Source organism: Nerophis lumbriciformis, linkage group LG23, assembly GCF_033978685.3.
Source record: "Nerophis lumbriciformis linkage group LG23, RoL_Nlum_v2.1, whole genome shotgun sequence".
NCBI classification, from domain to species: domain Eukaryota; kingdom Metazoa; phylum Chordata; class Actinopteri; order Syngnathiformes; family Syngnathidae; genus Nerophis; species Nerophis lumbriciformis.
In genome coordinates, this window is record NC_084570.2 from 14,008,267 (window position 1) to 14,021,531 (window position 13,265).

At 45.7% G+C, this 13,265-nt stretch overlaps 1 protein-coding gene across 2 annotated transcripts in view; it reads right to left on the reverse strand.

Moving 5' to 3' along the window:
- LOC133622367 (interleukin-1 receptor accessory protein-like 1) overlaps positions 1-13,265 on the reverse strand; it is a 555,729-nt gene that overhangs the window by 26,304 nt on the left and 516,160 nt on the right. For both annotated transcript variants that reach the window (XM_061985016.1, XM_061985015.1), the window contains exon 9: positions 1,531-1,677. In XM_061985016.1, coding sequence (XP_061841000.1) covers positions 1,531-1,677 — 147 coding nt within the window. The remainder of the gene's footprint in view (positions 1-1,530; positions 1,678-13,265) is intronic.

A 13,265-nucleotide genomic window follows, 5' to 3' on the forward strand; every position in this document is an offset into this window, starting at 1 on the left:
AAATGGGTATTTGGTGGGTAGATTTTGTAGAGATGTCCGATAATATCGGACTGCCGATATTATCGGCCGATAAATGCTTTAAAATGTAATATCGGAAATTATCGGTATCTGTTTCAAAAAGTAAAATGTATGACTTTTTAAAATGCCTCTGTACAGAGTGGTACACGGACGCAGGGAGAAGTACAGAGCGCCAATAAACCTTAAAGGCACTGCCTTTGCGTGCCGGTCCAGTCACATAATATCTACGGATTTTCACACATACGAGTGAATGCAAACATACTTGGTCAACAACCATACAGGTCACACTGAGGGTGGCCGTATAAACAACTTTAACACTGTTACAAATATGCGCCACACTGTGAACCCACACCAAACAAGAATGACAAACACATTTCGGGAGAACATCCGCACCGTAACACAACATAAACACAACAGAACAAATACCCAGAACCCCTTGCAGCACTAACTCTTCCGGGACGCTACAATATACCCCCCGACCCCGCCCACCTCAACCTCCTCATGCTCTCTCAGGGAGAGCATGTCCCAAATTCCAAGCTGCTGTTTTGAGGCATGTTAAAAAAAATAATGCACTTTGTGACTTCAATAATAAATATGGCAGTGCCATGTTGGCATTTTTTTCCATAACTTGAGTTGATTTATTTTGGAAAACCTTGTTGCATTGTTTAATGCATCCAGCGGGGCATCACAACAAAATTAGGCATAATAATGTGTTAATTCCACGACTGTATATATCGGTATCGGTTGATATCGGAATTGGTAATTAAGAGTCGGACAATTTTGGAGTATCGGATATCGGCAAAAAAGCCATTATTGGCCTTCGCTACTATTTTGTATATTATATGATGATGTATATATTAACTGTGGGTCCCTGTCCATAAGCTTATGTGCTTCTAGGGATGACCTTTTTGCAGAACTGACTCTGATATTAACAAAAGAAACAATAATTAAATACAAAACTATGTCTGTCTGTAAATAAATAAAAATTAATGAATATGTGGCTCCACTTCAACAGCGTCTTCTCCCCGCCATCTTTGTTGTAGTTTTTAGCGCTTCCATAGCGAGTCTACTGACAGATGTAAGTTACAACTGTACGCAGTGGAGGATGACTGCCCAACAACAAGAGGATAGAGAAAAATAAGTTGCTTACTGACTACAATGGCGGACCCGCGCAAAGCACTTTGGGTAAACCTTTATGTCAAATGAACAGGCGTCATCCTGCAGTCCACGCGTATAGTATCTCTTATGTGTGGCTGCCATCTACTGGTCACACTTATCATTATGCCACGTACCAAATAAAATTGCTTCGAGGTCGGTAAGCATAACCAGAAAAATTACGTACATTAGGCGCACCGGGTTAGAAAGTTTAGAAAATAAAAGCATTTTAAGTGTGCCTCATAGTCCGGAAAATACCGTGTGGCATGCGGTGTACCACTTTTACGATTGGGTTCACAATGGGTGGGATAAGAATACATGATCTGCTGAAACAGTCTGACAATGGTTTCTTCTCACCTCCGTCTAAGTCCTCGCTGCCGAAGTGGTTCCTGTAGAAGAGCATGAACTGGATCCTGTAGCACTTGTAGAGTGTCACCAGGCAGATGAGCAGCATGAGGATGGCACCCAGACCACCCGCCAGCTCTACTGTGTACATGAGCTCAGCTGCAGAGAGAGAGAGAGAGAGGTTGTGTTAAAGCAGGGGTGTGGGGGGGGGGGGGGGGGGGGGGGGGGGGGGTCTGGAGCCTGTCCCAGCTGCACATTGCGTGAATGTTGAAGAACAAAAGCCGAACTGAAATGCTAACAGTTAGCACGCTGGCCAGATGGTGCAGAGTAGTGTTGTAACGATACCAATATTTTGGTACCGGTACCAAAATGATTTCGATACTTTTCGGTACTTTTTCTAAAAAAAGGGGACCACAAAAAAATGGCATTATTGGCTTTATTTTAACAAAAAATCTTAGGGTACATTAAACATATGTTTCTTATTGCAAGTTTGTCCTTAAATAAAATAGTGAACATACAAGACAACTTGTCTTTTATTAATAAGTAAACAAACAAAGGCTCCTAATTTAGCTGCTGACATATGCAGTAACATATTGTGTCATTTATCATTCTATTATTTTGTCAACATTATTAAGGACAAGTGGTAGAAAATGAATTATTAATCTACTTGTTCATTTACTGTTAATATCTGCTTACTTTCTCTTTTAACATGTTCTGTTTACACTTCAGTTCAAATAATAATGACTTATTCTTCTGTTGTTTGATACTTTACATTAGTTTTGGATGATACCACAAATTTGGGTATCAATCCGATACCAAGTACCGTATTTTTCGGAGTATAAGTCTCTGCGGAGTATAAGTCGCACATGCTGAAAATGCATAATAAAGAAGGAAAAAAACATATAAGTCGCACTGGAGTATAAGTAGCATTTTTTGGGGAAATGTATTTGATAAAACCCAACACCAAGAATAGACATTTGAAAGGCAATTTAAAATAAATAAAGAATAGTGAACAACAGGCTGAATAAGTGTACGTTATATGAGGCATAAATAACCAACTGAGAACGTGCCTGGTATGTTAACGTAACATATTATGGTAAGAGTCATTCAAATAACTATAACATATAGAACATGCTATACGTTTACCAAACAATCTGTCACTCCTAATCGCTAAATCCCATGAAATCTTATACGTCTAGTCTCTTACGTGAATGAGCTAAATAATATTATTTGATATTGTACAGTAATTGTCACCGCCTGCTGCCATCTTGTGGTTTGTGTTCAGTTTGCCTTTGTTGGTGCAGCAGACCTGGTTCTTATTGTTTGTCTTCTTCCCAGAGTTCCTGTCTTTTCCTGTGGGCGGAGTTGTGACACGTGCACAGCTGTGTCCAATCAGCCTCACACTATTTAAGCAGCACCTCTTCAGCTGGATGGCACTCGCAATTTCACTCCTAGAATCCTGTTGTATGAAGATTTCTATGCTCCTTGTATTTATGCTTCTTACCTTCTTGGCTATTTCCAGTGTCATCCAGCTTGGTATGTACTTTGTTAGTTTGCACGTCTTGCAACTCCGACCCAAGTTTAGTTAGCTTTGTATATTAGCTTTTGTTCTTTTTGTCACGGTGCTCTTTTTCGCACCGTCGCTTTTTGTTACATTCTATTTGGATTATTGTTGTGAGTGCTTTTTGGTTAGTAAAGAACTATTTACTCACATTCCATCTGCATCCTTGGGTTCCTCTGTTCTACTTGTAATTGAATTGTGACAGAATTGCCGAGTCATATTATGGAACCCGCAGATGAGAATCAGATCCAGCGGGCCCTCATGGCCCATGGTCGACGAATAAGTGATCATGAACAGACTTTGTTGAACCTGACAACGTTTGTGCAGGAGATGCATACACGCTTGTTGGTCCCTCCCCCGCTCCCAGGCTCAGAGGCTACTCAACCCGCAGCTGGAGTCTCTTCTTACTCGTTCCCCTCGACGTCGGGTTTTCCTACCAGGGAGCCCAGCATACCACATCCGCCCAGGTATGAGGGGGACTTTGGACAATGCAGACTTTTTTTGTATCAATGCTCTTTAGTTTTTGCACAGCAGCCTCACACATATACGACAGACTCCGCCCGTGTGGCATATGTACTCAGTTTACTGGCTGGAAGAGCAGCACGCTGGGCTATGGAGGTGTGTGAGAGCAAACCCGAACTTCGTTCCAGCCTACCCCTGTTTTCTGCTGAGCTGCGCAGCGTCTTCGATCACCCAGTGAGGGAACGAGAGGCAGGAGGCCGCCTCCTCGCTACATGCCAGGGGTCCTCCTCTGTGGCAGACTATTCAGTCTCCTTCCGGATCCTGGCAGCGGAGAGTGGCTGGGGGGAGAGAGCATTACGGGGAATATTTTTGGCTAGTCTTAGCCCCCGTATCCAAGACGAGCTGGCTGTCCGAGATGAGACCCAGACCCTCGAGGAGCTCATCTCGCTCTCGATCCGATTGGACAACCGCCTACGAGAGCGACACGCCCAGAAGGGGAGGGGTCCTCCATCCACCAGAGGGCAGTCACCTACCAGCTTCACACAATCTACGTCCAAGCCTCAGGTGTGGTCGCTTCTGCTTTCTGACTGCAGTGCCCCGGAGGAGGGGCCAGAGGGGGCCATACCTATGCAGCTGGGTGGCAGCCGCCTGTCATCAGCAGAGAGGAGTCGTCGGCTGAGGTTGCAGCTATGTCTGTACTGCGGAGCTGCAGACCACGTCGTTGTTCGCTGTCCTGCGCGCCCCAAGGGGGGCCGTTCCACTTCCACCGGAGATCTTCCACGGGGGAGTTTGCCACCTTCGCCGCATGCTCCTGTGGCAACGTCTGCATCTTCTACGGTGGGAAGACTTCAAGTGGAAGGTACTCTGTCATGGGTGGGGGGTTCTTGCCCTATTAAAGCACTAATTGACTCAGGGGCTGATGAGAACATTATTGACAGTGGGCTTGTGGAGTCTTTAAATATTCCTTCTGTGTGTATTGAACGTATTAAGAATGTTAGCTCACTTGACGGGCGCCACCTGGCTAATATTACTCATCAGACACATGCCACATCCCTCCTTACTTCTGGTAATCACCGTGAGGAGATTAATTTTCTGATAATGCCTTCTCGTTCAGCACCCGTAGTTCTTGGAATTCCATGGTTGCGACGTCACAGTCCCAGTATGGACTGGACCACACCTAAGATTACTAATTGGAGTATTTTCTGTCATAGTCACTGTTTGCGTTCCGCTTCGTCTCCTACTAAACCTGTCATTCTTCCCAGTCTTCAGCCCCCTGATCTTTCACTGATTCCTGACGAATATCACTCCCTTAGTGATGTTTTTTGTAAAGACCAGGCTACGTCGCTACCCCCCCACCGCCCGTATGACTGTGCCATTGACCTCCTTCCAGGGTCTCCACTACCTTCTTCGCGGCTGTATAATATTTCGCGCCCCGAACAGCAGGCTATGGAGGAATACATCTCCTCATCTCTCACCGCCGGACACATTCGTCCCTCTTCCGCTCCGGTGGCGGCAGGGTTTTTCTTTGTTAAGGAGGGTGGGTTGCGACCGTGTATAGACTACCGAGCCCTTAACAAGATTACTATTAAGAATAAATACCCTCTTCCACTGCTAGAATCTTCATTTGCTCCCCTGCATGGGGCGGTAGTATTTACGAAATTGGACCTACGTAATGCGTATCACCTTGTGCGCATTCGTGAAGGTGATGAATGGAAGACTGCTTTTAACACACCGCTTGGCCACTTCGAATATTGCGTCATGCCATTTGGCCTCACAAATGCTCCTGGTGTTTTTCAATGTTTAATTAATGATGTACTCCGTGACATGATAGGCCGTTTTGTGGTAGTCTACTTGGATGACATACTTATTTTTTCACGCTCCATTGAATTACACCATCAGCATGTCCGTTTGGTCTTACAGAGACTTTTGGAGAACCGTTTATTTGTCAAGCCCCAAAAGTGCACTTTTCATTCGCCCAGTGTCGTTTTTGGGATTGATTGTTGAGAGGGGGCAGGTTAAGCCAGACCCGGCTAAGGTCCAAGCGGTTGCAGACTGGCCAACACCGTCCTCCAGGAAGCTGCTGCAGAGGTTTTTGGGGTTTGCTAATTTTTACCGGCGTTTTATTAGGGACTTCAGTAAAGTAGCTCAACCGTTAAATAAATTAACGTCCGCTAAGGTTCCTTTTGTGTGGTCTTCGGAGGCTGACCACGCTTTTCGACGCCTTAAATGCCTTTTTACCTCCGCTCCTGTGTTAGTCCACGCTAATCCTGATCTCCCCTTTTTTGTCGAGGTGGACGCATCGGACACCGGGGTAGGGGCTGTTTTGTCCCAGCATTCCAGTTCCGATCAGAAATTGCACCCCTGCGCCTTCTTCTCCAAACGCCTTTCCCCTGCGGAGAGGAACTATGATATCAGGAACCGAGAGCTTCTGGCAGTGATCCTCGCCCTTCAAGAATGGAGGCACTGGCTGGAGGGTGCCAAACACCCCTTCATCATTTACACGGATCATCGGAACCTAGCCTACCTCCGCTCTGCCCAGCGTCTCAATCCCCGCCAGGCCCGGTGGTCCCTCTTCCTCACAAGGTTCGACTTCTGTATCACTTTTCGCCCTGGCTCACTCAATGGAAGGCCTGATGCCTTGTCTAGGATGTTCTCTCCTCCGACAGAAGACACTCCCCCAGAGACTATCCTTCCTCAGTCCCGGATCCTTGGCGCAGTACAGTGGGAGGTAGAGAGACGTGTGTCAGAGGCTATCAAGGACTCCCCATCACCTGCTGGATGTCCTCCTGGCCGCCTTTTTGTGCCAAGAACTCTACGTGCAGAGGTCTTGTCGTGGGCTCACACTTCCAAGATTGCCTGCCATCCAGGTGCCAGACGCACGGAGTTCCTGCTCACACAGCGGTTCTGGTGGCCTACCATTCACACCGACACTAAGAAGTTTGTGGCTGCATGCCCTGTTTGTGCCAGGAGCAAGGCTTCTCATCAAGCTCCTGCAGGGTTGCTGCAGCCCCTTCCCATCCCCTCCCGTCCATGGTCGCACATCGCTCTGGACTTTGTCACAGGTCTACCCATCTCCAGGGGCTTTTCTGTCATCCTCACTATAGTAGACAGATTCTCTAAATTCACACACTTTGTCCCCCTTCGCAGACTTCCCCCTTCCCTGGAGACCGCCAAGCTTCTGGTCACCCATGTGGTTCGACTTCACGGGATCCCCATGGATGTGGTGTCAGACAGAGGTCCTCAGTTTTCATCCGCTACATGGAGATCCTTCTGCAACTTGTTAGGGGCCACTGTCAGCATGTCATCAGGGTACCACCCACAATCTAATGGACAGTCGGAAAGAGCCAACCAGGACTTAGGGGCGGCTCTGAGATGTGTTTGTCACCAGCATCCATCACTGTGGTCCACCTATCTCCCATGGGTGGAGTATGCCCGTAACACCCTCATCTGTTCATCTACTGGCCTGTCTCCTTTTCATGTGGTGCATGGTTTCCAACCTCCCATCTTCTCCTCTCAAGAGGTCGAGTGCACAGTTCCCTCCGTGACTACCTTCCTGCGCCGTGTGCACCGTGTGTGGCGTGATACCCGTGCCGCCTTGTCTCGTACGGCCAGTCGGAACCAGATCATGGCAAATCGCCATCGCAGACCATCTCCCGACTACAAACCCGGCCAGAAGGTTTGGTTATCATCTAAAGACATTACACTGCCAGGAGAGTAAGAAACTGGCACCTAGGTTCATAGGACCATACGAGGTGAAGCAGATGATCACTCCCGTCACAGCTCGACTCAAGGTACCCAAGTCTTTTAAGTCTTATCCGGTCTACCATGTCTCCCGCCTAAAGCCCGTTGAGTCGAGCGACCTTAGCCCTCCACCAGTGTCTCCCCCAGCTCCTCAGCAGGTGGAGGGTCATCCAGCCTATACTGTCAACACCATTTTGGACGCCAGGAAGCGGGGTAGGGGGGTGCAATTTCTGATCGACTGGAAGGGTTACCCGCCAGAGGATCGTTCTTGGATTTCACGTTCCCTTATTATTGATAAATCAGTAATTTCTGATTTCTATCATAGATTTCCCGGTAAGCCAGGAGGTCCGCCAGGTGGCGTCCGTTGATTAGGGGGGGAATACTGTCACCGCCTGCTGCCATCTTGTGGTTTGTGTTCAGTTTGCCTTTGTTGGTGCAGCAGACCTGGTTCTTATTGTTTGTCTTCTTCCCAGAGTTCCTGTCTTTTCCTGTGGGCGGAGTTGTGAGACGTGCACAGCTGTGTCCAATCAGCCTCACACTATTTAAGCAGCACCTCTTCAGCTGGATGGCACTCGGCAATTCCACTCCTAGACTCCTGTTGTATGAAGATTTCTATGCTCCTTGTATTTATGCTTCTTACCTTCTTGGCTATTTCCAGTGTCATCCAGCTCGGTATGTACTTTGTTAGTTTGCACGTCTTGCAACTCCGACCCAAGTTTAGTTAGCTTTGTATATTAGCTTTTGTTCTCGCTGTTGTCACGGTGCTCTTTTTCGCACCGTCGCTTTTTGTTACATTCTATTTGGATTATTGTTGTGAGTGCTTTTTGGTTAGTAAAGAACTATTTACTCACATTCCATCTGCATCCTTGGGTTCCTCTGTTCTACTTGTAATTGAATTGTGACAGTAATGTGTTAATAATTTCACACATAAGTCGCTCCTGAGTATAAGTCGCACCCCCGGCCAAACTGTAAAAAGAACTGCGACTTACAGTCCGAAAAATACGGTAGTCTGCTGGCATATACAATAACATATTGTCATTTATCATTCTATTATTTCGTCAACATTATTAAGGACAAGTGGTAGAAAATGAATTATTAATCTACTTGTTAATATCTGCTTACTTTCTCTTTTAACATGTTCTATCTACACTTCTGTTAAAATGTAATAATCACTTCTTCTTCTGTTGTTTGATACTTTACATTAGTTTTGGATGATACCACAAATTTGGGTATCAATCCGATACCAAGTCGTTACACGGTCATACATTGGTCATATTCAAAGTCCTCATGTGTCCAGGGACATATTTCCTGAGTTTATAAACATAATATAAATTATAAAAAAAAACGAAAGAAGATGTTGCGATGCCAAAAAATATTGACGTAATCATAGTAGTATTGACTAGATTTGTGCCTGTACTTGATATCATTACAGTGGATGTCAGGTGTAGATCCATTTGTTTACATTTTGATGCCGGTGAGCTACGGTGTGTAGTGAAACATGTTTAGCTATTCCTCGTCCTGCAGGGCTGATACTTGTAAGAAACTTACTTTATTTGTCGCCATGGAGACCAGGATTAGTGATTTAGAAGTAGATAGCTAGCCATGTCTTAAAGCACCTCTTCCTGAGGGTACTTCAGTGTTATAACTTCACCTTTATTGTTAGTTTTTAAGCCAAAATGAGTCCGTTCTCCCTTTTCTGTCTACACACTGTGTCTGCTTGTAAGTACTCTGTGATTGTGCGCTGCCGAACATGCTCCTCTGCTCGTAAAACCAGCAATGACACGACGTGACTTCGACGCAGGCGGGGGAGGGTCGTACGGGACCGGTACGCTTCAGAAGTGGTATAGTACCGAAAATTATTCATTAGTATCGCGGTACTATACTAACACCAGTATACCGTGCAACAAAAATATGAGCAAAATGAGCCAAAAAAAGCTAGCATGCTAACAGTTAGCATTAGTGAATATATACACTATCCTGCTAAATTAGATTAAAGCTAGCATGCTAAAATGTGTAACATGCGTAAAGTACCAAAATACTCTGAGGTGTGTACCTGAAAAAAATGCTGGCATGTCTACATTAGCATGCATCAAGTACCAAAATATGACCTACAAAATTACCCCCGATCCAAAAGCTAGCATATTAACGTTAGCATGCTAACAGGCCTCGTTCGTCAATTACCGAAATATTTGACGCTGAGGTGTATACCTGTAAAACTAGCAAAAAAGCTAGCATGCTAATATTAGAATGCTAACGTTTGTGCCGCGGGTCCTCTAAAAACATGCTAACAGTTAGCATTAGTGAAATACCGACATATATGCACTATCCTGCTAAATTAGATTAAAGCTAGCATGCTAAAAATGCTAACTGTAACATGCCTAAAGTACCAAAATACTCTGAGGTGTGTACCTGAATAATTTTTTTTTAAATGCTAGCATGTCAACGTTAGCATGCATCAAGTACCAAAATATGACCTACAAAATTACCCCCCCCCCCCCCAAAAGCTATCATATTAACGTTAGCATGCTTACAGGTCTCATTCGTCAATTACCGAAATATTTGACGCTGAGGTGTATACCTGTAAAACTAGCAAAATAGCTAGCACGCTAATATTAGAATCTGTAGTTATCATTACATATATGTATTGTTGCATTTGAACAACTGTATTGTAGATAATAGAGGTAATTATTGTTATTATTCATTATCAATAGCGCTATTTCTATTGGTATTTGTATTGCTCCATTTGTAGTGTAATAATGCTCATTGTCATTTCTGTATTATTATTTATTTCACTAACTGCTTCTTTGCTATCACTTTTACTATTATATTTGTACATGTCGTATTAGCTGATGTTGCTCTATTGTTGTTGTTGTTATTGTTGTGTTTATTGTTGTTGTTTTTGTCTCTCTGTCTTATCCCACTCGTGTGCCCACAATTTCCCCCTCTGTCTTCCTTTTTTTCCCCTCTTTCTATCCCCTCCTGCTCCGGCCCGGCTTCACCAAATAATAATATAAATACATTTAATAAAGTCAAATACAAATAAAGCAACAAGAGAAGTATCCTACACTTTTCTTTTGTAAAGTAAATCTGAACAGCCGACATGGGCATCTACATCAACTATATGATTTACCTGAGAAGTTGGACAGGACAAAAAAAAATAAATATATATATTAGAATGCCGTCTAAAAACACGCTATGGGCCGTAAATGGCCCCTGTGTCGCTCTTTGGACAACCCTGTGTTAAACATGCATTGGGGGCACACTCAGTGAACAGGGTTGTGCCTGCATGGCCCCTGGCTGTTGGCACTCCACACTGATGCCAACACGGCGATGCTAGTAAACACTGCTTTTGAGTGACACGCCTGATAAGATCAGTGCCGCGCGTGTGTGTGTGTGTGTGTGTGTGTGTGTGTGTGTGTGTGTGTGTGTGTGTGTGTGTGTGTGTGTGTGTGTGTGTGTGAGGTGGTGCTCCAGGCAATTCCCACTGAAGAGGCCCACTCCGCCCTGCAGCCCAGAGGAATCTGCATGCAAGGAATTGCTTTTCGCATTTTGTCATCTCTACATCTTTGGAGAGTCTTAACTTCCTCTCAGCGCTGCCAGTGAAGAACCCCCCCTGACTAATTCACCTCTCACGGTGTGGCTCAGTGTACTCTGTGCAATCCTCCCCAGGTACACTCGGAGGCTGCCAATTCTGGCCTGGGGGAGCGAGCTTCTACTTAAACAGTGCATGAGGCTAAAGCTCCACCTGGCATCCAGACCATCACTCTTTTAGACAAATGAGCTCCCGACTCGTACATCTGGCAGGTTAAAGATGTTGCATCGCTTTTGTGCTGCTGCTGCTCTTCAATAACGAGTGCAGCAAAGTAGAGTTGATGTAAACACTGATGAATGTTTGCAGTTTGCAGGAGAGCCGACTGAACCTCTAAGACAGTGGTTCTCTAACTCAGAAAACACATTACCACCATACAGTAGCATAGTAGGCCTAAGTATTCATTAAAAACAAAGCAGAGGTTTTACTTAACAAGATATTATTTGGGGGCCACTGTAACATTACACATAGTTTGAATATAGGACAATAAAACACTGCACTTTAGTCATGTGATTCTTTGGCATACCACTAGATCAGACCTGGGCAATTTAAGGCCCGGGGGCCGCATGTGGTCCATTAACCTTTTCAGTCTAGCCCCCCGGATATTCCCAAATCATTTTTTTTTTAGATCTTTAAGATGGAAACTATAGCTGCCATCAGTGTTCCCTCTAAGGTGCGCGCCTGTGCAATTGCGCACTGCTCAAGTGTCTTCTGCGCACGGCAAATCTACACGCACAAAATCAAATAAAAAAATAAGCGCATAACAATTTTCGACACGACAGAGAAAACAGTTTTCGTCATCATTGTTCAAATATTGTAACGTCTGTCGAGACGCTTTGGGGACATGAATTCCATCCATCACTTTACTGAGCAAAACTCTTTATTGTCGGCCATAAACACATCACCAAAACATTAGTAAAAAAAATGATATCTAGCAAAACTGGTCATTGTCTGCAGTACAAACCAGACCAAAAGCAACTTTGTTATATCAACAGCAGCTGCTCGCTCTTTCTCACTTGCGCCAACATATGCATATATGGCACTTAGCCAGTGATGCGTTTGTAGCCACTAGTGATGCGCGGTTTGCAGGCACAACCGCGGAGTCCGCGGATTATCCGCGGATCGGGCGGATGAAATTAAAAAAAATTAGATTTTATCCGCGGGTCGGGTCGGGCGGTTGAAATAAAAAAAAATTAGATTTTAAATAGATTCAGGCGGGTGGCAGTTAAACCAATTCGGAAATATATATACATAGTTAAATGTTGTTACCCACATACGAAAAAACGAGCAGGCACCTGCTGCATATGCCACAACAGAAGAAAAAAAAAAAAAGAGATGGACACTTTTACGGAGCGGAGAAGGGACGCCTCGCCGGGGTCCGGGACCGAGGCCCCTACCCCCGAGAGGGCCCCACCAGGAGCCGTAGCTGAGGCGATCCGCGAGAAGGGCCCGACGCACGTCCAGGGTCACCACCGCGCCCACCGCACCGACACCCCGCCTCGTCCGCCTTCGCCGCGGCCGGCGTCACGCGCAGCAGGTAAGCAGCTTACCTGCCCGCCACCCCCGTGGCCGGGGGCTCGAAACAGGGGTCACTCCGCGCGCTCCGCCCGCGCAGCTTACCTGCCCGCCACCCCTGTTTCCGGGGGCGCGTAACAGGGGTCACTCCGCGCGCAGTGCGCTCACGAAAGGGGTGGGGCTCACCCTGGTTGATATAGACAGCAGGACGGTGGCCATGGAAGTTGGAACCCGCTAAGGAGTGTGTAACAACCCACCTGCCGAATCAACTAGCCCTGAAAATGGATGGCGCTGGAGCGTCGGGCCCATACCCGGCCGTCGCCGGCAGCGAGACGCGCTTGGAGGTGCGCTCAGCGCGGCTCCCATATGATTGCGCACTGGTGTGCGTCTGGGTCGTGACAGCGTGGCACGCGAATGTCTGTGCTGCATTGGATCAGTCTCTTTTCTTTAACAGGCAAAAGCTTTATAACCTCACTAATGCCTTGCATCGTCTATATTAGATATATAACAACGGGTGGGTGCGGGCGGGTGCGGTTCTGATCAAATGTTAGAAACGGGTGGATGGCGGATGGTTGACGACTTTCTGATGCGGTTGCGGATGAAATAATTGCCTATCCGCGCATCTCTAGTAGCCACACAAAAAGTCGGACAACTCTAACACCACACATAAAGTGTCATTCCAGGTCGTTACATTATGATTTACCAATCAAATGTGTGCTTATTCTAGTGTCATTTATTAGGAATCTTAATTTATAAATATTAATCATGAAATGCTGTTAGTATATTAAATAAATACTAATAAAAATATATTTTTTGCAAACAGGAAGTTGCAGGAATGTACACATGATCCCCTGCTTACATCTCATTGTGCAACATGTG